The following is a 21220-nucleotide window of genomic DNA, read 5'->3' as shown; positions in this document are numbered from 1 at the left end:
GTTAGCAAGGAGGCCCCTGACTTGTAGCTCAGCAGCTTACTGAGCTCGAGCCTGGGATGCACAGTCTGGAGGAGAAGCAGGGAGGGCTTCCCAGAGCAGGCAACCCCAGGCCCTGGCCTTGAGGGTGTGAGGGGGCAGGGCAGAGCTGAGGCCTTCCAGGAGCAGGGGACAAGAGGGAGCCAGGGACTGATAGGCCAGGCTGAGGAGAGCGGTGGGGGGAAGAAGGGTTATCTTGGGTATCTGGGTGGGGAAAGGTGGGATGTAGAGGAGGAGGAGGGTCGGACACCTCCGGGGCTCAGCCCCTGCCCACCTCCCACCTCTCCACAGCTCGCCAAGGAGAGTGAGAGGCTGCAGGCCATGATGGCTCATCTGCACATGCGGCCCTCCGAGCCCAAGCCCTTCAGCCAGCCAGTGAGTGATTCCCCTCTCCCTGCGGCCCTCCCAGGACCCCTGGGACCCCCACCCTTGGCGCCGGTCTCAGCACCCTCCCCATTGCTCACAGCTGAACCCGGTCCCTGGCTCCTCCTCATTCTCCAAGGTGACCGTCTCTGCAGCAGACTCGTTCCCAGATGGTCTCGTGCACCCCCCCACCTCGGCTGCTGCTCCTGTCACCCCCCTTCGGCCCCCTGGCCTCAGCTCTGCCTCCCTGCACAGTGGAGGCCCCGCCCGCCGGAGGAGCAGTGACAAGTTCTGCTCCCCCATCTCCTCAGGTAAGGATTGCCAGGAGGGTCATTTGCCCCCCAAGCTGGACCCCCCATCTGGCTACCTCATCCTCTGCCTATCTCCCCCAGAGCTGGCCCAGAATCATGAATTCTACAAGAATGCCGATGTCAGGCCCCCTTTCACCTACGCCTCCCTCATCCGCCAGGTGAGCATGGAAGGTAGAGTGGGTGGGAAGGGCACACAGGCTGCACCCCCAGCTCAGCGTCCCAGCCTCCGCAAGGGTCCTGGGACCGGAGGAGGCTGGCACATGGCTCTCCTTCCCAGCTTTACACCCTCTCACACAGGTTCCATTTGAGTCTACGCGATGCTCATGCAGACGTGTCTCTGAGGGCATGCGCACTGTTTTTTGCGACCCACACCCACTGTGTCATTCAGCCTCATTCCCATGTACATATGCTCCCAAGAGACTGTTTTCCTATAGACTTATGGTCACTCTCGGTTGCTGCCTCTCTCTCCCCGCCCCCCCCAACCCTCTCATACACACGTGCTTAATGCTCACATCGCATTCATATGAACATACATTTACACAGTTGTCCTCTTGCTCTGATCTCCGTGAACAGGCACACATGTCCTCACACGTATTCCCATACATGCACACATACCCCATCTCATGCTTTGGGTGTGCTTTGCCAAAATCAGGATAAATTGCAAACAGCCCCCACCCTGTGGACATCTCCCTCCTGAGAGTACTGCTTCATGCCCATTCCCGGGCAGGGACTCCTCTGAGGCCAGTTTCTCTTGTGAAGGAATTCATTTGCTCCTCACACAAGTGCAGAGCCCTGGAGGCTTGCGTTTCCTCTGGCCTCTGGCTGGGCTGTAAGCAGCCTGCCTGCCTCGGGGCATCGACAATACCCACCAGTCCACTTGTCTACAGGCCTCTGCAGTGGGTGTCCTCTGTTCTCAGGGTGGGAGTCAGGGGCCAGGCAGAAGGGAGAGACCTCAGGCCTGTGACCCTTCAAAGCCCAGACAGAGGGTCCCTCTGCACTTTTCTTGCCCACAGGCCATTCTGGAAACCCCCGACAGGCAGCTGACCCTGAATGAGATCTATAACTGGTTCACCAGGATGTTCGCCTATTTCCGGAGAAACACTGCCACCTGGAAGGTGAGGCCTGCTCCTTCCTCCTTGTCCAGGGGCCCCAGTCACTCTCAGACATTTCCACATCCCTTTGAGACCAAGGCTCCGTAACATTTAGTCCCCTTAGAGGGGTACTGGGCTGCACCATGGGCCCTTCCACCCCATTTCAGCATGGGCTATGGGATGTTCTCTAACTGCCTCTTAATAGCCCCTTCTTTCCAGCCTCTGCTGCCTTCTTTCTGGGAAGAAGTCCTCCTCTTCCCTGGAGTGCTCCCCCATAAGCCCCATGAAGTAGGACCTCAGGGAGCCAGTAATGCCCGAGCATGTCAGGGAGGTCTGGGTTACCCTCTTGAGACCCTAAGGGTCTGGGTACCTTGGCTGAAGGTGCATGTTTGGAAGCTGTGGGGTGCGATGAACAGACACAGGGATGGGCCAAACAAGACCTGTGGACTGTGCTTGGGGACACAACATCAGGCACCCCCACTCTCTCCCCAGCTCTGCCATGACGGCAGGAAGATAATTGTCTCCATCCAATTAGTCATTTCAACACCTTCGGCCATAGATGTTACTCAGGAGACCGCAGGCAGGGAAGGGAGGGACCCTACAAAAATGGGACACGGAGATGTGGACTGGGGCGCTCAGCCGTTTGTTCTCCCATAGCCAAGATGGGAGGGATGTGTGTGTCCGTGTGTCTGTCTGATGGGTGAGAATATTAGGGTTTGTGCAGCAGAGTGGAAAGTGATATTTAAATGGGGGTGGGGGTGGAGGGAAAGTGAAGGGAGTGTTGGCGCCCTGAGGGGAAGGTTAGACACCTGGGAAGGAGTACTTAGCTCAGGACCTTAATTGGATCCCTGGCTCTTGAGTCCCCCTGCTGGCCAGCTCAGAAACTGCAGCAAAACCGGCTACCGCCGCGCAACGCGGCTGGCTTTCAACAAGTGTCACTGAGGCCCCATCCCCACCACCAGTGCCCGATGGGGTGGAGTCTGCATAGGGCCCCCTCTCCTCTGCCCTGAAATGTGCTAACTGCAGCAGGAGAGACTGCTCCACGGCCCTTCATAATTCCCAAAGCTGGGGAGAGAGGCTTCAAGGCTGGGACAGCTGCTCTGATTGGCTGTGAGTGATGTCATTTCCTGCCAACCACAGTCCTGCCCTCTCCCTGAGCCCGCAGGGCCTTGTTGGGACCACCTGGTCCAGTCTCCAACCCCCAGACCAGATTGCATACCAGGTTTTAAAAAAATGATAGAGTCCTATACAAACATAAAGGATCATTACAATTTTCATCTAATGTTTGTATTCATAATGCAGATTAATCCCCTACCTGTCGGGATGAGAATATAGAGCCTCGCTCCCCATAAGACAGCCTCCTTCTTGGGGGCAGAGTGCCACTCACCCACCTACCCTCCATTCCCGTACTCTCTTAACTGTACCACCCTGCTCTCCTTTTTTGCAATCAGAAAGAGCTAGTGTGGGTGACTTGCACAAACCCCTCAATGACCATCCTGAATCCCCGGTTAGCCGAGCCCCTTTGACCTTCTATGCTACAGTCCATGGTTGCCTGGTAGCCAGGGTCATCCCAGTGGTGTGTCTCTTGCTCCCGGGTGTTCATGTCCACCTCCCCTCACCTCCTATAGGGTCCTGGTTCAACACTAGCTGAATGAGCAGGTGACTTTCCCAGTTGGTGGTGCTCTGCCGCTGCCTCCGCCACTTGGAGCACTGCCTGTGCCCTCCCTCCCTGTGGCACAGCAGATCTAGCTCAGCTTGAGCTCCACTTTGACCTCCAGGATTTTTGCAGCCAAGCTTCATTCACGTTCCTTGGGAAATGTATCCTTGTCTACACCTGACTGTTCACCTTCCACCAACCACCCATTTATCTGCCCCTTGAGGTCCCTCTTCTCAACTCTTCCTCCTCTTGTCCTCCTCCTTTCACCCTTCTGGCCCACACTCCAAGATGCTGTCCACCTCAGACCAGGGCAGCAGGGTCGGGAGCCAGTGTGGGCCGGGCCAGCTGCCATTCATCCAGGGACAGAGCTGCCATCTGCCAAGCCGATGGTCCTCACCAGCCCTCCTCCTGTGTCCATCCCCTCCCAGGGCCCGTGTTGTGGGCCTGTCCTTTTGTTTACGCAGCCCCCGCCAGACCCCTTAAATTGCCGTTAATGTTTCAGCGTAACGAATTAGTCTCTCATCACGAATCAGGCTTCGAAATGAGGGAAAAAAGCCCCGGTGAGGCCATCCTCGGAAATTGGGGTCATTCTCATTTGCAAAGCGGAGGATCGGAGCCCCGTAATGCGGGCAAATTTATTCCGAGGCAGGAGCCCCGGCGTGATTAGGCCCTTTGTAATTATCGCTCCAAGAGATTCCACTCCAGCCGCCCGCCTCCCTCGTGGATTAGCAAGCGAGTCGGAAAAATACACAGGATTTAATTAGAGGCAAATTAAAATTGGTAATGAAATCGGGCCAGTTGCAAGTGGCAAGAGTTGGAAGGGAGAGAGGGAGAGGGGATCTCCAGGGGCACAAGCTGCCCGCCCTGCCGGCTTTCTTCCCCGTTTAGAAATGTAAAGAGGAGACAAGGATGGGGACAAGGCGGGGGAGACTGTGGGAGGACAGGTAACAGGGACAGGAATGGCGGGGGTGGGGGGTGGGGCTGAAGCTGAGAGAGGAGAGTACAGGGACAGGACTGAGGGACTTGGCAGGAGTTGGTGGGCCAGGGCCCTCATCTAGGCCCCCTGGAGGGAATGGGGCCAAGCTCCCCCCAACCCGCCCAAGTGTCCTACAATTCAGATGGCCTCAATTCCTAAAGTCACTCCACCAGAAGGAGGTGGGAGCGACAAGGTGACTTCTCTCTTCTTTCCTCTTCCTGCCTCACAGCTACTAAATCCATGCTCTCCTTTCTCCCAGTGTATTTCAACAAGTATGTATGAGAGGCCTGCTGTCTACCTCATGCTCTTAAGCTGTCTCTTCTCAAAGCCATGGCTCCCATACTCCTAGAGGCTGGAGAGGCTTGCAGTGAGAGTTCCTGATTTATTTCCAGAACTTCCAAAGCCTCATAGAAATTTTGCATGCACCTGAGATAACAGGTCCCAGGCTCACTGATGTGCCAGGGCCCAAGTGCAGGCTCATGGCGACCAGGAGCCCCCAAGTGACAGCAACATGTGTCTGATCAGTGCTGCCGGGGGAACCAAATTATTACTACCTAGGTGGTGTTCAGTTGGTAGGCAGAGTTTTCCAAAATATGGCAGGGAGAAGGGGACTGGATCATAAAATGGGTTGTGGCAATGAAGACCCTGACAGACCCTGCAGTCCCTGGGTGGTGGGCAGGAGAGAGGCCTGCCTGCCAGCCCCAACCCCAGCTGGGACTCCTCACTGAGACAGCCCCAGCCTCCCTGGGCCTGGGGAGTGGGACCAGGTGGGACAGGTGGGACAGGTGCTTTGCCCCTTGCACCCACCCGAGCCCGGAGAGGGTGGAGAAACCTGCTCAGAGCATGCACCTTGTCACCACCCCCAGAATGCTGTGCGGCACAATCTCAGCCTGCACAAGTGCTTCGTGCGTGTGGAGAACGTCAAGGGCGCCGTGTGGACTGTGGACGAACGAGAGTATCAGAAGCGGAGGCCGCCAAAGATGACAGGGTATGTGGACTCAGCCCTGAGCAGGGTTACTCACCTGGGGCATGGACTGGGCCACCCACCCCATTTTTCACCAGGACACCCCTGTGTACCCTCGTCCTTCCCACTTCGGAGGTGGGGTGCGGAGAAAAGGGATGCAAGAACCCAGGAGAGTGACAGGTGGACGTTTATGTCTTATTCTGTCCCTATGTCTAAATGAGGGAAGGAGCTGGGGGGAGGGGGGGACTGCCACCAGAGAGACACAGAGACTGAGGGTAGCCATGGCCAGAGCTGGAACACGGGTGGATGCCAGGTAGTATGGCTGTTGGTGAGGTGGCTGCCAGCCCCAGAGCCATACTCCCCTGTCTCCTCACAGGATGAGCTCATCTCTGAGGTCCCCAGGTCCCACCTCTTTGTTTTATAGGGAGAAGAGACCCAGAGAGGGCAAGGGGCTGGGGGGGAGGTCACACAGCAGATTCCTGGCAGAGCTGGGTGTCTGAACTCCCACCTTTTATGTTCTGCTGTAGCAAGCAGCATTTTCATTGGAAACTGAGGAAGTTGGGAGAGGGCGGAAACCTCCCATTGGCTTCCAGGGGTCTCTTACCCACCCCATGTGCTCCTGACGCGCGGCCCTTCTTTGCCTGTGCTGCTTGTCCAGAGGCCTGCTGGGAGGAGAGAAGTCGGACAGTTAGATTGGGTACCTCTGTGGGTGCCGTTTCCCCTCAAAGATCCTCCTGGGAAAAGAGCCTCTCTCTGCCAGGCGGTTGGTAGGGGATATATAGGAAGGTGGCCTGGAAAAGGGAAGAAAGCCATCTCCTTCTGAGTGCCCCCTATACACACATACTAGTCACAGCACTGGTATGTCTCTTTACCAACTTGGTCAGAAGACCTGGGTTCCGGTGCACCTCTGCTTCTCACTGGCTGTGTGACCTTGGGCCAGTTCCTTCACCTCTCTTAGATTGTCTGTAAATGGGGAATAAAGGATTAATCATTATGGGAGAGGGGCAGCCTTGAGCCACTGCTTTACAGGACCCAACTCCTACACACCTTCCTGTGCACAAAAGTCTCTGGTGCAGAGCACACAAGGACCTGCTGAATGCGCAGCTGTTAGATGTCCCAAAATTCGGGATGGCAAGATGGTGTGGATGTTACAGATACAGGACTCTTGGGGCTCTAGCTTGGACCCGGTGAACCCTGGAACATCTAGACAGCAGATGTGAAGTAGCGTGATGGAAGACAGGCATGAGGAGGGATCCCCGTTCCCACTTGCCAGCTCCGAGACACTGCACCTGCTCCAGAGCCCCTGAGAGCCCCAGCGCTGGACGCGTGGAGGGGGCTGTCCATATGTGCTGTGCCCTGTCAACGTGAGGGCTGAGTAAGATGGAGTGCACAGGGACTTGGCAGACAGCACTGACCCTGCTCCAGCCTCCTAGGACCATGAATGGAATGGGCCCTGGCACAGAGCAGGGCCTAGTAAGGCTGAGGGCGTGAAGGAGGAGCAAGTGAATGAATGAACCCAACACAGCCTTCTCTGTCTTCCAGGAGCCCCACCCTGGTGAAGAACATGATCTCGGGCCTCAGTTACGGAGCACTTAATGCCAGCTACCAGGTGAGTGCACCCTGGCCGGAGCCAGCCCCTTGCTTTCCTGCCCCCACACACTGACCTTCACCCCCTGTCCCCCGCCGAGGGCCCATCTGTCAGAGGAGGGCCAGGAGGGTGAAGGCCGCCCTGGGTGGCCCAAACCCCAGCCCTCTGCCCCACCCGACTCAGGGCTCAGCCCCCACCTCTGCTGCTTCAGGCGGTCCAGAGAGCAAGGAGAGCATTGGTTGGCATAACCAATGGTGTTCCCTGGCTTGTCGTTCTGGGGTCTTCTGTCTCCTGGGAAGGGATAGGGATAGGTTGGGTCCAAGCTCCCAGGAAAGCTGGGAGAAGGCCAGTCAGGGTCATGATCTGGCCTTGCGGGGGGGGGGGGGGTGCTGTGTTGGAAAGGCCAGGCCTGGGTGGGCTGGGGAGTCCCTGAGATAGATCTGCTCTCAGGATCAGCACATAGACTCCCTGGAGGTTCTTTGGGGGTGGGGGCAGGGATATACCTGACTGCCTGGAGCCGGCTGACAGGGCCAACCCTGTGCCCTCCAGGCTGCCCTGGCCGAGAGCAGCTTCCCCCTCCTCAACAGCCCTGGCATGCTGAACCCGGGCTCCGCCAGCAGCCTCCTGCCCCTCAGCCACGACGAAGTGGGCGCCCCCGTTGAGCCACTGCCCAGCAATGGCAGCAGCAGCCCCCCTCGCCTCTCCCCGTCCCAGTACAGGTGAGCACATGGCCTGGACCCCCCCAGTGCCCCCCCTAATGCCCCTGCAGGTGGGATCCCCATCTCAAACCCCCCCACACACACATACCTGTCTTCCCAGGACTGGTGATCTCTCTCTCTCTCTCCCTCCTTTTTCCTGGCGCCTCTCCCTCTTCTCTCCCTTCTTACTCTCCTCCTCCTCCCCCTTTCATTCCTCTCCTTCCACAATGACATCTTCCTCTTCTCCTTTCCCACTGTTTCATCTCCTCCTGACCAGAGGCAACCTCCGTCCATTCCAGCCTTCCCCTTCCTCAGAGAAAAGCTCCTGGGGAGATCAGACCTAAAATTAAGGCCTCAGTAGCTCAGGGATGAGCTGGGGAGGCTAGCTGGGGACACCCCACTGCACTCTGACCTTCTGGATGTTGGGGGGGGGCAGGGGAAGGCCCCTGGGACACCCACATGATCCCTTCTGTCACAGCCACCAGGTGCAGGTGAAAGAGGAGCCAGCCGAGGCAGAGGAAGACAGGCGGCCAGGCCCGCCCCTGGGCCCCCCCAACCCCAGCACTGCGGGGCCTCCTGAAGACAGGGACCTTGAGGAGGAGCTGCCAGGAGAGGAACTGTCCTAAGGGCCTCTAGGGGCAGGCGGGGCAGGGGTGAGACCCCTCCCTCCGGACCCCAGGCCCCACCTACCCCCACTCCTCAGCCCCGCCCAAACCTCAAGGCACTTCCAGGACTCAGATTGGGGGGCTGGGCCAGCGACTCCCGATGTGACCTGACTGACAGACGCTCGGGGAGGGGGGCAGGGACAGGCCCGCCCCCGAGGGGACACATAACCCCTGGTCTGGGACCGGCAGAGGACACGGAGGGCCCAGACCCTTTCTCAGACCCTCCCCTACATCTGAATACCGCCTCCCCCCAACCACCAGCAGCAGCAGGGCCCTCCTCCCCCACCAGCTCTCCCCTACAGGGCCCCTCAGCGCCATGGAGACCCGCAGGCGGGGCTAAGCCACCCCTCTCCAACCCAGGGCCCCTCGCACCTGGCTCTGGCAGTGTTTTCTGGCCAGAGGCCCCCCACCTTCCTAATTTGTGCTCCCTTCCTCCTCCTTTTCCGTACTGTGAAAAAATCTCCCCGCTGCCCCCAGCTCCCACCCCGGCCCAGGCTGTAGGGCCGGGGGAGCTGAAGTTTCAGACCACCCCCCCCCCCAAGAGCACCAGCCCCCTCAGCTGTGCCCACTGGCAAGCTGCAGCTGGGGCGGGACAAGTTGTGTGCCCTGTGGGGATCTGTGGGAGCAAGGCTGCTTGGCTCCAGCCTCTGCCCTGGACCTAAGACCGAGCCCAGGCTGAGCTGAGCCGCTACCCCCTTCCCTGGGTGCCCCACACTGGGGAGCAGAGGAAGAGGCCCAGGGCCGGCCTCCTCACAGAGAGGTCTGTGCCTGGTGGACTAACGGAGGGAGGGGGCGCCGCTGAAGGGAGCCGCCCTGCCCTTGAGGCTGGAGCTGGCGTCACAGGCAACGCTGGTGCCACCCAGGAGCATCCTGCCTCTGTCACAGCAAAGGCCAGGCAGAAACCAGGCTTGAGGGGCAGGTGGCTTCTGTGACCCAACAGGTCACCCCCAGCCTACAGGTCCCCCATTGTAGTTCTCTCTCACCCTCCCTCAGCACCCCTCCCTGACCCCTCTCCACCCCCCAGTTAAACCAATGACCAAAGACCTTTCTTATGCCGGAAGCAAAAACCAAAACTTTTTGTTGGCTTCTTCCTTTGTCGCCTCCCACACCCCTGCTCCTCCTTGCTCCCTACCCTGGCCCCAGGCTGGAAGCCCTCCCTCCACTTAAGTTATTGTTTTAAACCAAAGTTTACAGTGTCTGTTGGTGGCCCAGACCCTCTCTCCACCCTTCCTCCACCCCACCCCGAGGACCCTGGGACTCAGTAGAGGCTGGGGGCTCTGCTCACCCCAACTCTGCTCTTGGCCAGCCTGGAGGAAGGAATGAGGGCAGAGGGAAGGAGATGTGCTGCCCTCAGCATCCCAAGGGGTTCCCATCTCCTCGGGCCGTGGGCCTTGAGCCCGAGTCCCAACCCTGGGCTGCTTCCTGGGGGCTCTGCAGACCCCTCACTAGGACCAAGTCCCCCCATCACGCTGGGAGTGTGGATTCCAGCAAAGGAGCTGGAAAAAAAAAAGTGAGACTCCACAGACCCCCTATGGGGGACCCCAACTTAGGCCGAGGACTGGGTATGTTGGATGCTCATGATACCCCAGGCCAGGCCCCTTTGCTGAGAAGACTCCTTGGACTATTTCCCAAGAACCCCCTCCCCACATACACCCCTTCACAAGCCACCCCTCCTAAGAGGCAGGGGGCCGTCCGCCCCCTCCCCTGTGTACTCCCCACCTGTGTTCTGTTTGACCAGCACAGAAATATTAAACGTCCTCTATTCACCGGGCCCTGCGTGTGTCACCAAGGTGAGGGGGGAAGGACACTAAAGTGGAAAGATGGCTCTGGGGGGCCGAGGGCAGCAGGCCTGGTGGACAGCGGGGAACCCTAGGGGCGCTCTCTGGGAATGCGTGAGTGGGCCAGGAAGGGGCCCCGCCAACCTCTCTGCTCCTCCTGCCCGCCTCTTCCACTGTCCTCCACGTTCTCTGGTATTTTCTCCTAACCCAGGTTCTGTGGGTCATTCTGTTTTTTCCCAAAGCCACAATTCCTTCTTGCCGGTCCCGCCCCTCCTCCAAGGGTGTGTTCATCAGATTTCCTTCAGGGATGCGGAGGGTCCCTGCTGCGGGGGTCCCCACCACCTAAGACATCCGCCTGCAGGCCCAGCTGCCCTTCTGGGCGCGTCACCGTCTCCACAGTGGAGAGGGTGCTGCCTGGCTGGGGTGACTGGGGCTGGGGCTGTCGGGTGGGTTGTACCTGCCACTCGGTGTGGTGTCAGTGTCGTACCAGTGGGCGGGTCCGGAAAGGGGTCGCTGTGTTGCTGGGGTAAGGGCACCCTGGACAGTTAGGGGAGGGGAGGGAGGAAGCCTAAGCTGTCAAACCAGAGGCGTGTCCTTCAGGCCCCACCGGTTCCTGGCCCCGCCGACCTCCGTGTCCGGTGCCAACCACCCACCAGTTTCATCCTCCAGGACCTCCAGCCCCTTCCAAACACATCCTCCTCAAGGGTAGGGCCCCCCAGAAAGAATGTGTGTACTTGGGGGGAAGCAGGGAGGTCAAAGGGAGGGTGTGGAGAAGGCAACCCAGTTGGAATCCCTTACCCTTCTGGCAAATCACCAAACTGCTGGAACTTTCCAAAAAACACATTGAGTGATGGTGGGGAGTGGGCTAGGAAAGAGGGCAAGATCTGGAAATAGTCTTTGCTGACTTCTCAGAACTGTCTTGTCCCTTCCTGCTGCTTTCCACCACGATCTGTTACCTTCTTCATCTCTCTGCCTCACCCCTGTCCATGCCACCGTCTCCCCCTGCCCTAATCCTCTGGACACTTGCACAGAGTCTGGGGTGAATCCCTGTTCCTCCTCAGGGCATCTCAGAGGGTCTAGCCCGGTCAGGCCAAGGGACCTCTGCGTGGAGTCTGAGTTACCACCACCCCCAAGCCTCCACCCACAGGCTGGCCCGCCAGGCAGTGTATAAAGAAGTAGCACTGCTGTGTGCTGTCGCCTGGCCCTCCCTGCCCTATGTGGAGCTGTCGGCCCTGCCGGGAGAACCAGCTGCATGTCATCCCTGTGGACAGCGGCATCCCCCGTGATGTAATAAAACAATTACTTAGGATTTCACTGCAGCCACTTCCCCTCTGGGACCCACCAGCCCCCTTCGAAGCCCCAGAGAATCCAGAGGTGTCTGCTACCAAGCTCCCAGCTCCCTTACTCTACCCTGGGCGAAGAAGGTTTCTGGTCTACAGACCGGTCCTTCCTGCACCAGAGATGACAACCAGCCTCACCGTCATGACAGTCCTCCCAGGGGTCTAACTTCAGCTTCTCTTGCTTCAACTAGAGTTTTGTTTTTAGTTTTTGGGTTTAATTCTTTCCCTAGAGATACAGCAAATGTCTGGTCAGTGCACTTGGACATGGCGTGAGGATCTGTCTCGGGCTTTGACTGAGGAGGAGAGGGGTCTTGCAATATAGGCAACAGGAGTCTGCTGTGGGCCACCGCCTGCACAAGGCTTACAACTCCATAATTCATTTTCTCGATGATTTCATAGGTTTCCTTGGAGCCCCCCTCCACTGCCGTTACCTTTTCCCAATAAGAACCAAGCCCCCCTAAGGCCCCTGGGCATGCTAGCTGTCAAGAGGTTTTGCCTACTGTCTTGTCCCTCCTTCCTACTGCGCGTCTGGGTGATGGGTGCAGGTTGGGTTCGTGCTGGCTGGCAGTTTATCCTGGTCTTAGCATTTCTGCCCTGACGGGGAGAGGGAGGCTCTCCGCGGAACCGGTCCTCCAGCTGGCAGGAAGAGGGCTACTCCAAGCCGCATATTTGGGCGGGTGAGAAGGTAGCAGTGTGGGCTCTGCAGGGGGCACAAGTGCCCCCTTCCCCTCACTTCGGAAAGCTCTTCCCTCCCTCTACCATGAACTGGCCACCCCTGCCCAAGGTCTTTTGCTAACGGCCAGCAGAGGGCGCTTTAGACAAAGCGGCCCTTGGGCTCCTCCTCTGGGCACACGGGCGGTCAGAGGAGGGGAGGGGAGGGGAGGGGAGGGGAGGGGAGGGGAGGGGAGGGGAGGGGAGGGGGGCGGGGAGGCGGGGCTCAACCTCCGGTGAGAACTACAACACCTCAACCGCTCTGGCTGTTTGGGGGCTTCCCGGACCTCTCCAACTCGGCGACCTGAACAGAAATGGGAGAAGGCAGGAGAAACGCTGAAGATCTAGAAAGAAGTGGTCTCGGAAGCCTAGTACCGGGCAGATGGGCTCAATAAAGGTGTTTAGTGGTATTACTAACCCTTAACGAGCTCTCATTTTGTACCAGACACAATTCTAGACACTTTTATCTTTCTTGGGATCCTCACAACAGCTCTGAGCCAAATACCATCATTATCCCCATTTTACAGATGAGGAAAATGAGGCACAGGAATCCAAGAGGCTAACAGATAAAGCCTTAAGAATGAGGAACCTGTGGTTTAAGGTGGGGAAAGGGAAGAGGAAGCTCAGTGGCTTAGTTTCAGCGTCTTAGGGACACTATTTTCCTTGGCTCCCCCCTTCCACCCCTTCTTGGAGACTTTCAATGAGGAAACTGAGGTAAGAGCACCTGGGAGCCAGGGGCTAGGCCCTGGCTTCATAGTTCCGCAGCTGCCACTCTTCTCCCAGCAGAATGAGGTAAGTCGGGGCTCGGAATAGTCGCTGTGGGACAGAGGGAACTGGAGAAAGCAGGCTGGAACACCCTATAAAAATAAGCAACCGTGGGCCTTCTGATGGAGCAGAGCGTCAGAGCAGTGAAGACAAAGAGGCCCTTGTCCAAGGTGGGGAATTCACAACGACCACACACAAGCGTACACCTGAGCATGTGCACAGACACACACGGCACACACACGTGCTGCCCGCTACTCAGGCTGTTTATGCCCAGAGGCCTCTTCCATCTTGAAAGCCTGCAATTAGCCCGTGGACACCCAGGGCAGGGACACACAGCACATGGCAGTCACAGAGACATCCCATCACACGGGCCCAGGACCTCTCCACACCTGCAGTCTGCCTCCACCTCAGATCAAAAGTTTAGAAAAACAGCCCCTCCCAAGAAGGTGGTCATGCTGGCAGCCTAGGCTGAAAGGCCCTCTGTCCTGGCCAGGAGGGGCCGCAGCCAGGGTGTGGAGGGTGAGGGGCCGAGTTAGTAGGGTGGAGGGGGGTCCAGAGGTGGGTTGGACATTCTGGGGAGCTTCTGGCCCAGACTAGGAGGCTTCCACACCCACTAGGGCTCAGTGCCCCTCCTGCTCTCGGACCTGGAGCTCAGATCATCTACATCAGGCCACTGCCTAGGCCTAAGAATGGGCCAAGTGTAGGGGTATAAGGGTGAGCGGACGCCAGAGAACTACAGGACAAGTCTCTGTTCTCAGAGAGCTGGTTCTCTGGCTGAGAAACTGATAGAGATGGGCCTGGTGCTACAAGGAAGAAAACTCAGGCCCTGCAGGAGTCAGCCTAACAAAGATCCAAATCCTACCTCTGCTACTTGCCAGTTCTAGGGCTTTGGGAAACTTCTTGACCCCTCTGGACTTCTGTTTCCTCATCTATAGACTGGGTGGGATTATCATCTTGGCTTCTTGAAAAGAATAATGATATATTCTAAGAGTGGTGCATAGGGGCACCTGGATGGCTCAGTGGTTGAGCATTTGCCTTCGGCTCAGGTAGTGATCCCGGGGTCCTGGGATGGAGTCCCACACTGGGCTTCCCTCAGGGAGCCTGCTCTTCTCCCTCTGCCTATGTGTCTGCCTCTCTCTGTGTGTCTTTCATGAGTAAATAAATAAATAAAAAAATTTTAAGTGGTGCATATTAGGCCCACAGCACATAATAGCTGTTAAGAAAATGTAGTCTTTGGATGCCAATGACCATAGGGGGCACAAAGGACCAGACTGCTCCTGGAGGACTCCTTGGAGGAGAGGCTGGAGCTGGGGAGGCGAAATGCATGGGAAGAGGAGAGACTTTTTAGGTTTGTTCCAAAACCACATGCTTGGCTTTTGGAGGTGTTCAGAGCAGGCCTCTTGGAGAAAATGAGGCTGCTGAGGAGCCCGGAAGGAAAGATAAGACAGGGAGAGCTTGCCCAGTGGGGATCTAAGTGAGCAATGGCAGGGCTGGGAGCGGTTAGGATGCTTGTGGTAGGGGGGCGGACCCAAGGGGCCATGGTACTGGGAGATGACACTGGAAAAGTGGGAGCCAGGTTGGGGGTTGCCCACAGGCCAAGCTTGTGGGGTCCAAGGCAGGTGCATGAGGCAGCGAGCCTGGGAAGAGGTGAGAGCAAGGCAGTGATAGATCGATGTCAGGTTTGGAGGAGAAGGAGGTATGGGGAGAGCAGGCTGGCTGAAATGTTGGTGCTGTGAGGGTCACTCAGGTGGCTGCCTGTGTTGTCAGATGGCAAGTGACGAGGTCCCAAATGGGGAGGGTGCTTTGGGTAATGATGTCAGGAGGCTTGTGAAACAACATTAAAGTTGAAGATGGAATTGGGTTGCTGCATGAGAGAAGAGAGGTGCAGAATGGCCTCACCTGGTATATCTGAAAAGTCTGATCAAAGTGTGGTACATTTTCACATTGGAATATTATATAGCACAGAAAGGGAATGCATAAGAGCTGCTTGCATCCATGGGGTACAAAGTAAGCAGAAGAGAGAGAGTACTGCCGTTTACATAATGCTTGAAAACAAAGATAATAATGCCATATATCATGTTAGGGCACATAGGCGTGTAGCAAACAGTTAAATAATTTGTAGGACCAAGAGAACTAATCCAGGTCACTGCCTTTTTAGGGAGGGTGGGGGATGCAATGGGATGGGGTGCTCAGGGGGCTTCAAGCATACTGATAATAACTCAATTTTGAGCTGGAGTGGGGGCACAGGAGTCCATCCTCTTGCTCCCTGTATCTTTTGTTCAGCTAGAAGATTTTATTTAAAAACAAACAAAAAGGGGCACCTTGGTGGCTCAGTCGGTTAAGTGTCTACCTTCAGCTCAGGTCATGATCCCAGGGTCCTGGGATTGAACGCCTCCTTATCAGGCTCCTTGCTCAGCGGGGAGTCTGTTCCTCCCTCTCCCTCTGCCCACCCCTGCTTGTGCTTGTTCTCTCTCTCTCAAATAAATAAATAAAATCTTAAACAAATAAAGACTGATTGCAAGATTTGGGTCCTGGGCCACAGAACTCTCATCATTGCAACCCCTCTGGGCTAAGATAGGGCCAAGAAAGAAGTCAAATGCTGGGCTTTCCAAAGCAGGTGGGACTTTGTGCTGCCCCCATGCAGAGGGTCTGGGGAGAGAGACAGAGAAAGAGAGAGAGAGAGAGAGAGAGAGAGAGAGAGAGACCTTCCTGGCTGGAGCACATCTGGGCTCACATCTGGCTCTAGGGCAAGAGGCACAGCTGTGAAAGAAGGTAGACATGGTCAAGGGGCAAGGAGGAAGAGCCAGGAAGGAGGGCAGTCCTCAGGCAGTGATGGGGCTCCAGGGTCCATGGTTGGCAGGCCTGAGAGACCTCCGACCACCTACCACCATGGGCTTGGCAATGGGAGGCCTCTGACACCCTAGGACAGCAGTTTCCAAGGACAGGGATGAACTAAGGAGTCAGTGTGTGGAGTGGAGATGGAGGCAGAGGTGTGGTCTCTTTTAAAGGAGTTTAGTAGCAAGGGGAGAGAGGGGACCCCCAGAGGCACAGAGGAGGGGGACATGGCATGGAATGCCAAGAAAAGGTTTTCTTACTGACTTGCTCAACTGTAATGATTTTGTGTATTGTTAAGTATTTTTAAGCAGGGGAGACGGCAGAAAAAGATCAAACCGTATACTCCCCAGTGTATGTGTGTGAGAGCACACCCTCCCTCCTCCACCAGACTCCGTGATTCTCAGTCTCCTTCCTCATTACTCATTAGCTCCCCCAGGACCCAGGCCCAGCTGCTCAGGAAGACCGGAGAGTCTGGAAACAGTCATGAGACTTATGTCCGGGGCAAGGAGTGGAGTGGGAGTCCCATCCTATCCCATTCCAGAACAGAGGCCTGGGTCTGGTCCTGGCCCGATGACACTCAAGAGGAGAAGGGGAGACTGGGCACACAGTGGGCCAGGGAGGCTCTGACACACACACTACAAGGAGGGAGTCCTGAGGTGAATGGGAGAAAGGGAGCAGGACAGAGGGAGGAGTGGGGCTGGGCAGCCATTGGAGTGAGGCCTCCCACCTACTTCAGCCCTCCCCCCCATCGCGCTCACCACCCCCACCCAGCTGCCATTCACTCCCCTTTCTCTTCTCTCACCATCTAACACCTTCTTTATCCCTGCTTGCTTCCGGCTTCCCAAAGAACACTTGGCTGTGATTGACTGTTCCCAGACATCCTTTCCCACAAGCTGCTCTGGTCTCATGCTCACCATCACCCCAGGCTTGAACCAGGCCCAGCTGGGCTTCTTGATGTTGCCTCCATGCCAGAGAGTCACCCCAAACTGGCCCACTTATCCTCCACTACCAGAGCAAACACAGTGGAGCGACAAATCTTTACTGAGCCCCATTATGCCCAGGGCTGGGTGCTAAAAGCATAGCTAGGCATGGATCCTGCCCTCGGGGGGCTGACACAGCTCTGATACATGGAGCAGTAAAATAAGAAATCAAGATAAGGCACCATGCAAAAGAGCATATTCTCCTCTGGCCGGCAGCAAATTCTTGGTATAGGGACAGTCTTTCTGTTTTGTTTGTTTTGTTTTAAAGATTTTTTTTTTAAGATTTTATTTATTTATTCATGAGAGACAGAGAGAGAGAGGCAGAGACAGAGGCAGAGGGAGAAGCAGGCTCCTCACAGGGAGCCCGATGCAGGACTTGATCCCGGAACTCCAGGAGCCCTGAGCCAAAGGCAGATGCTCAACCACTGAGCCACCCAGGAACCCCAAGATGGTTCCTTTTATAACACTTTCAAGGAGTTCAATTGTTAAAAAGATCTTACAAAATTGTTATTAATATGGTAACAACAAAGCCAGCAGCATAGACAGATAATGAAGCCCAGCTATAAAGTCAATCATTCAGACATCGGACGTTTATTGAGAACTTACCAAGCTAGGCCCTGAAGTACCAAATGACCAAGACGTAGTCCCTCCCCTCGAAGAACCCCAAAGAGAGGCAGATACATAAGCAGAGACAGCTTTCCATTTAAGTTTGGGAACCTAGAAAGGATGTGCACGATCTCCCTGGGTAGCAGGGAGCTATGGGTCAGAGGTCACATTTGAGCTGAGTCTAGAGAAGTGCATGGGCCTAGTGAAGAGAGTCAAAGGGCCAGGGGGCGGTCAATGTATTCAGAGTGACCACGCCCAGCAGAATTAGGCCCCAAGAGGCAGATTGGAGTCATATGCTGGAAACTTGCTTGCCCAACTCAGAAATTTGGACTTTTTACTCTAGACAAAATATATGTGAGCAGGGAGTGACAAGCCCATGGCGGGTTGTTTGGTTTGGTTTGGTTTGGTTTGGTTTGGTTTGGTACATTCATTCAGCCTGGGTGTGAGAAGGTAGACCTGGGTGGTATCTGGGAAGAGAGAGGGAAGGAAAGGGGAAGGCCCCCAGAAAGGAAGTAGGAAGAAGCTGAGATGTTCCACAGACAGGAGGCAGGAGACAAAGGGGCAAAGGAGGCCCTGTGGTTTCCCCCGGAGTTAAGAGAGTAGCAGAAGCTCGGGCAAAAGTCAGGAGAGGTGGACAAGGAGTTTATCTGGGTAGAAGGTGAGGGATTGGTCAGGGTTTGGTTGAATTTGAGGTAACCACAGAAAATCCAGTAGGCGCAATTTGTAATTAAAGATCGTAGATCAAGCTCATGCATTTCTCTTCAAGCTCACTGAAGCCCTGCTAAACAATAGTAAAGAAACTTTTTTTTATCTTTCTTTTTTTTTTTTTTTTAAGGTGTGGATTTATAGAAACAAATAGAACAAGGCAGAAGAGGACAGTAACACGTTTTGGAGGTTGGAGAGAGGATGGCAGAGGAATCTGAGTCCTGAGCCAGCAAGGACAAGGAGAGCTGAGAGGCACCCAGCTGGAATCATGGGCCTCCCCACTCAGGCCCAGGGATCAGTGGCCAGCAGGATTACCTCTAGAAGTAGGGGTAGGAGTGATTTTTTTTAAATAAACAAGTAAGTGGCTCCCAGGGGGTACAGAGGAAGAAGAGATCTTCAGGCAGAGCACAGAGGATTTTTTTAAGGCAGTGAATTTCTGATGAAGGATAGTGGGAAGAAAGGCAGGCAGGAACAAGGGGCCTGGGGCACCCTAAGAGGAAACCAGCCTTAAAAGGATTTTACCCCACCCTGAAAGGAGACCTCCACTCTTTCCCATGTGATAGGTGGGATGATCATGACCAAAACCTGATTGGGTGACAGGCACAGGGAGGGTTAATCAGATCAAAACAGCCCAAGGAGCCCATAAAAACTCTTAGACTTAGAAACTCTGTGGCAAGCCTCTCGAGTCCCCTCCCTCCTCGGGAGCTGTGTGCCATCACTTTGCTATTGCTCAATAAACCTTGCTTTGCTGCCTGCCACTCTGTCCCACCTCTTCCTTCTTCAAAGCGGCGTGACCAAGAACCACATGCATCGACAGAGAAGAAAATCCTGTAACACTACTCTGTATGAGACTCTAGTGGTGGATACATATCTTTATACATTTGTCCAAACCCATAGAATGTACACCACCAGGAGAGAGAACCCTAATGTAAACTATGGATTTGGGGTGACTATGATATGACAACAAAGGTTCCCTGATTGTGACAAATGTACCACTCTCATAGGGGATGTTGATAGTGGGGAGGTTGTGGGGGCGGGCAGGGGATATATGGGAACTCTCTATACTTTCCCCTCAGTTTTGCTGTGAATTTAAAACTGCTCTAGAAACTAAAACCTGTTATTAAAAGCCAAAAGCACAACACAATAAGCGAGTAAACAACAAAGTGAACAAGTAGAAAATCAGTTTAATGGGCAGTTAGTCCTCCAGTCCTCCTCCCCCACCCTAAGCAGGCAGGTCCTTTCCCTGCCCGGTCCCGTCAGAGACCATGGGAGATGCATATTCTGGAGTGGGTGAGACAGAGGGTCTTTGGGCTGGGGGACACTGACATAGTTAAGGCAGGGACATCACAGGGGAATTAAGTGTAAGACTCTGACATCACGGTTTCTAAAGACCAGGGTAGCGAAGGCTCACCCACCTGCACAGAGCTTTGAGAGTCCCATTCTTCAATAGAAATGCAAGGATCAATACACATATGAGGAAAGTAATATGAAAAAAGAGAGAGCAATCAAAACAAGCAGACAAAAGCAACTTGGAGAACTGTGCTATGCAAAGAAAAGAAGAAAATTTTAAAGTCATTTTTTCTCAGAAAAAGATGATATTGCACTCATGAAATAGGAAGACATGCTAGGGGCACTCAGCTAGCTCAGTCCATAGAGCATGCAATTCTTGATCTCGGGGTCATGAGTTAGAGCCACACATTGGGCATAGAGATTATTTGAAAGAAAGAAAGAAAGAAAGAAAGAAAGAAAGAAAGAAAGAAAGAAAGAAAGAAAGAAAGAAAGAAAGAGAGAGGGATCCCTGAGTGGCTCAGTGGTTTGGCGCCTGCCTTTGGCCCAGGGCGTGATCCTGGAGTCCCGGGATCGAGTCCCGCATCGGGTTCCTGACATGGAGCCTACTTCTCCCTCTGCCTGTGTCTCTGCCTCTCTCTCTCTCTCTCTCTCTCTCTCTCTCTCTATCATAAATAAATAAATAAATCTTAAAAAAAAAAGAAAGAGAAAAGAAAGAAAGAAAGAAAGAAAGAAAGAAAGAAAGAAAGAAAGAAAGAAAGAAAGAAGAAAAAGAGAGAAAGAGGAAGGGAGGAGGAAGGGTGTTTAAAAAATAGAAAGAAAACATGCTATAAGAGTAAACATTTGGAGAACAAAATGAGGTCTTAGAAATTCAAAATATAACAGAAATGAAAACAAACCAGAAATCTGGAAGTTAAAGATATCCTCCCCAAATGACAGCAAACAAAACAATGAAGGAAAACAGAAAAGAAAATGAAATTAGAAGTCCAGTTCAGGTGGACCGACATCTAGCTAAAAGGAAATCTAGAAAGAGAGAAAATCCCTAAAAAGGTAAATGAAACGGCATTTCCCAGGATTGAGTGACATGAGTTTCAAACTAAATAGGCCAAAGAGTTCATAAAAAAGTGCCCTCACCAGAGCACATCCTCATGGAATGTCAGAACACCAGACACAAAGAGAAAATCCTACCAACCTTTAGAGAGAAAAATCAAGTCATGTTAAAGAACTGAAACTCAAAATAGCATTGGTTGTTCAACAACACTGTTGTAGAAGATAATGGAGTATTTGTTGCCTTTGAAGTTCCAAGAGAAAATTATTTCCAACCTAAAATTCTATCCCCTGCCAGACTACTAATTAAGTGTGGGATAAAAAATGCGTCAAGACATGCAAATGATCCAAAAGCTGCAATTCCGGTTTATTGCTTGCCACAGTGGGAGGGAAGAGGATGTGTTCCACCATCCCAAGAAAAGGAACACAGAAGGACAGCATCAGAGAGTGGTTAGCAGCCCATGTCAGGAGTAGAGGGCAGCCAGGCTGCCAGGGGACATCAAAGGGCTCTGGGAGAGATCTCTTCAAGAAGATAAAATGCATAGGATACCTAAAATTTGAACCTATTGTGATGAAAATCTGTGCCACTGATTTGGGAAAGATTTGGGGGATGAATCACTAATATATATAAAGAAAACTAAGCAAATAAAGAAGGACCATTAACTGTGGAGGGAACAAAATGTTGCAAAAAGCTAAATAATGTGGTACATGGTTTGGCTAGAAATAATATTTCATCATAAGAGTGAAAACACTGAACCCCGATCTAAATAAGAGGATGATGTAACCATGAACCATACTGGGAGGATGGGGAGACAGG

At 54.3% G+C, this 21220-nt stretch overlaps 1 protein-coding gene and 1 long non-coding RNA gene across 12 annotated transcripts in view; one reads left to right on the top strand and one right to left on the bottom strand.

The window, feature by feature from the left end:
• The window catches only part of FOXP4 (forkhead box P4), a 53530-nt gene extending 43410 nt beyond the window's left edge, over positions 1-10120 (top strand). For 7 of the 11 annotated variants that reach the window (XM_072833084.1, XM_072833079.1, XM_072833078.1 and 4 more), the window contains 8 exons: positions 328-411; positions 503-710; positions 792-868; positions 1724-1825; positions 5301-5422; positions 6941-7007; positions 7536-7705; positions 8163-10120. In XM_072833084.1, the coding sequence (XP_072689185.1) occupies positions 328-411; positions 503-710; positions 792-868; positions 1724-1825; positions 5301-5422; positions 6941-7007; positions 7536-7705; positions 8163-8310 (978 nt within the window). In that variant the 3' untranslated portion in view covers positions 8311-10120. The remainder of the gene's footprint in view (positions 1-327; positions 412-502; positions 711-791; positions 869-1723; positions 1826-5300; positions 5423-6940; positions 7008-7535; positions 7706-8162) is intronic. The other 4 variants (XM_072833085.1, XM_072833083.1, XM_072833081.1 and 1 more) reach the window with 1 other exon arrangement.
• LOC140637047 (uncharacterized) lies at positions 4403-8490 on the bottom strand. Its single transcript, XR_012034290.1, has 4 exons — positions 7794-8490; positions 7184-7277; positions 6271-6361; positions 4403-6063 (listed from the first exon to the last, which is right to left on the bottom strand). It is a non-coding gene; the product is annotated as an uncharacterized lncRNA (long non-coding RNA).
• Positions 10121-21220: the final 11100 nt, after the last annotated feature.

Source organism: Canis lupus, chromosome 7 (assembly GCF_048164855.1).
Source record: "Canis lupus baileyi chromosome 7, mCanLup2.hap1, whole genome shotgun sequence".
Lineage (NCBI taxonomy): Eukaryota > Metazoa > Chordata > Mammalia > Carnivora > Canidae > Canis > Canis lupus.
Note: the sequence above shows the minus strand (reverse complement) of the source record. Positions and strands in the feature narration are given on the sequence as shown.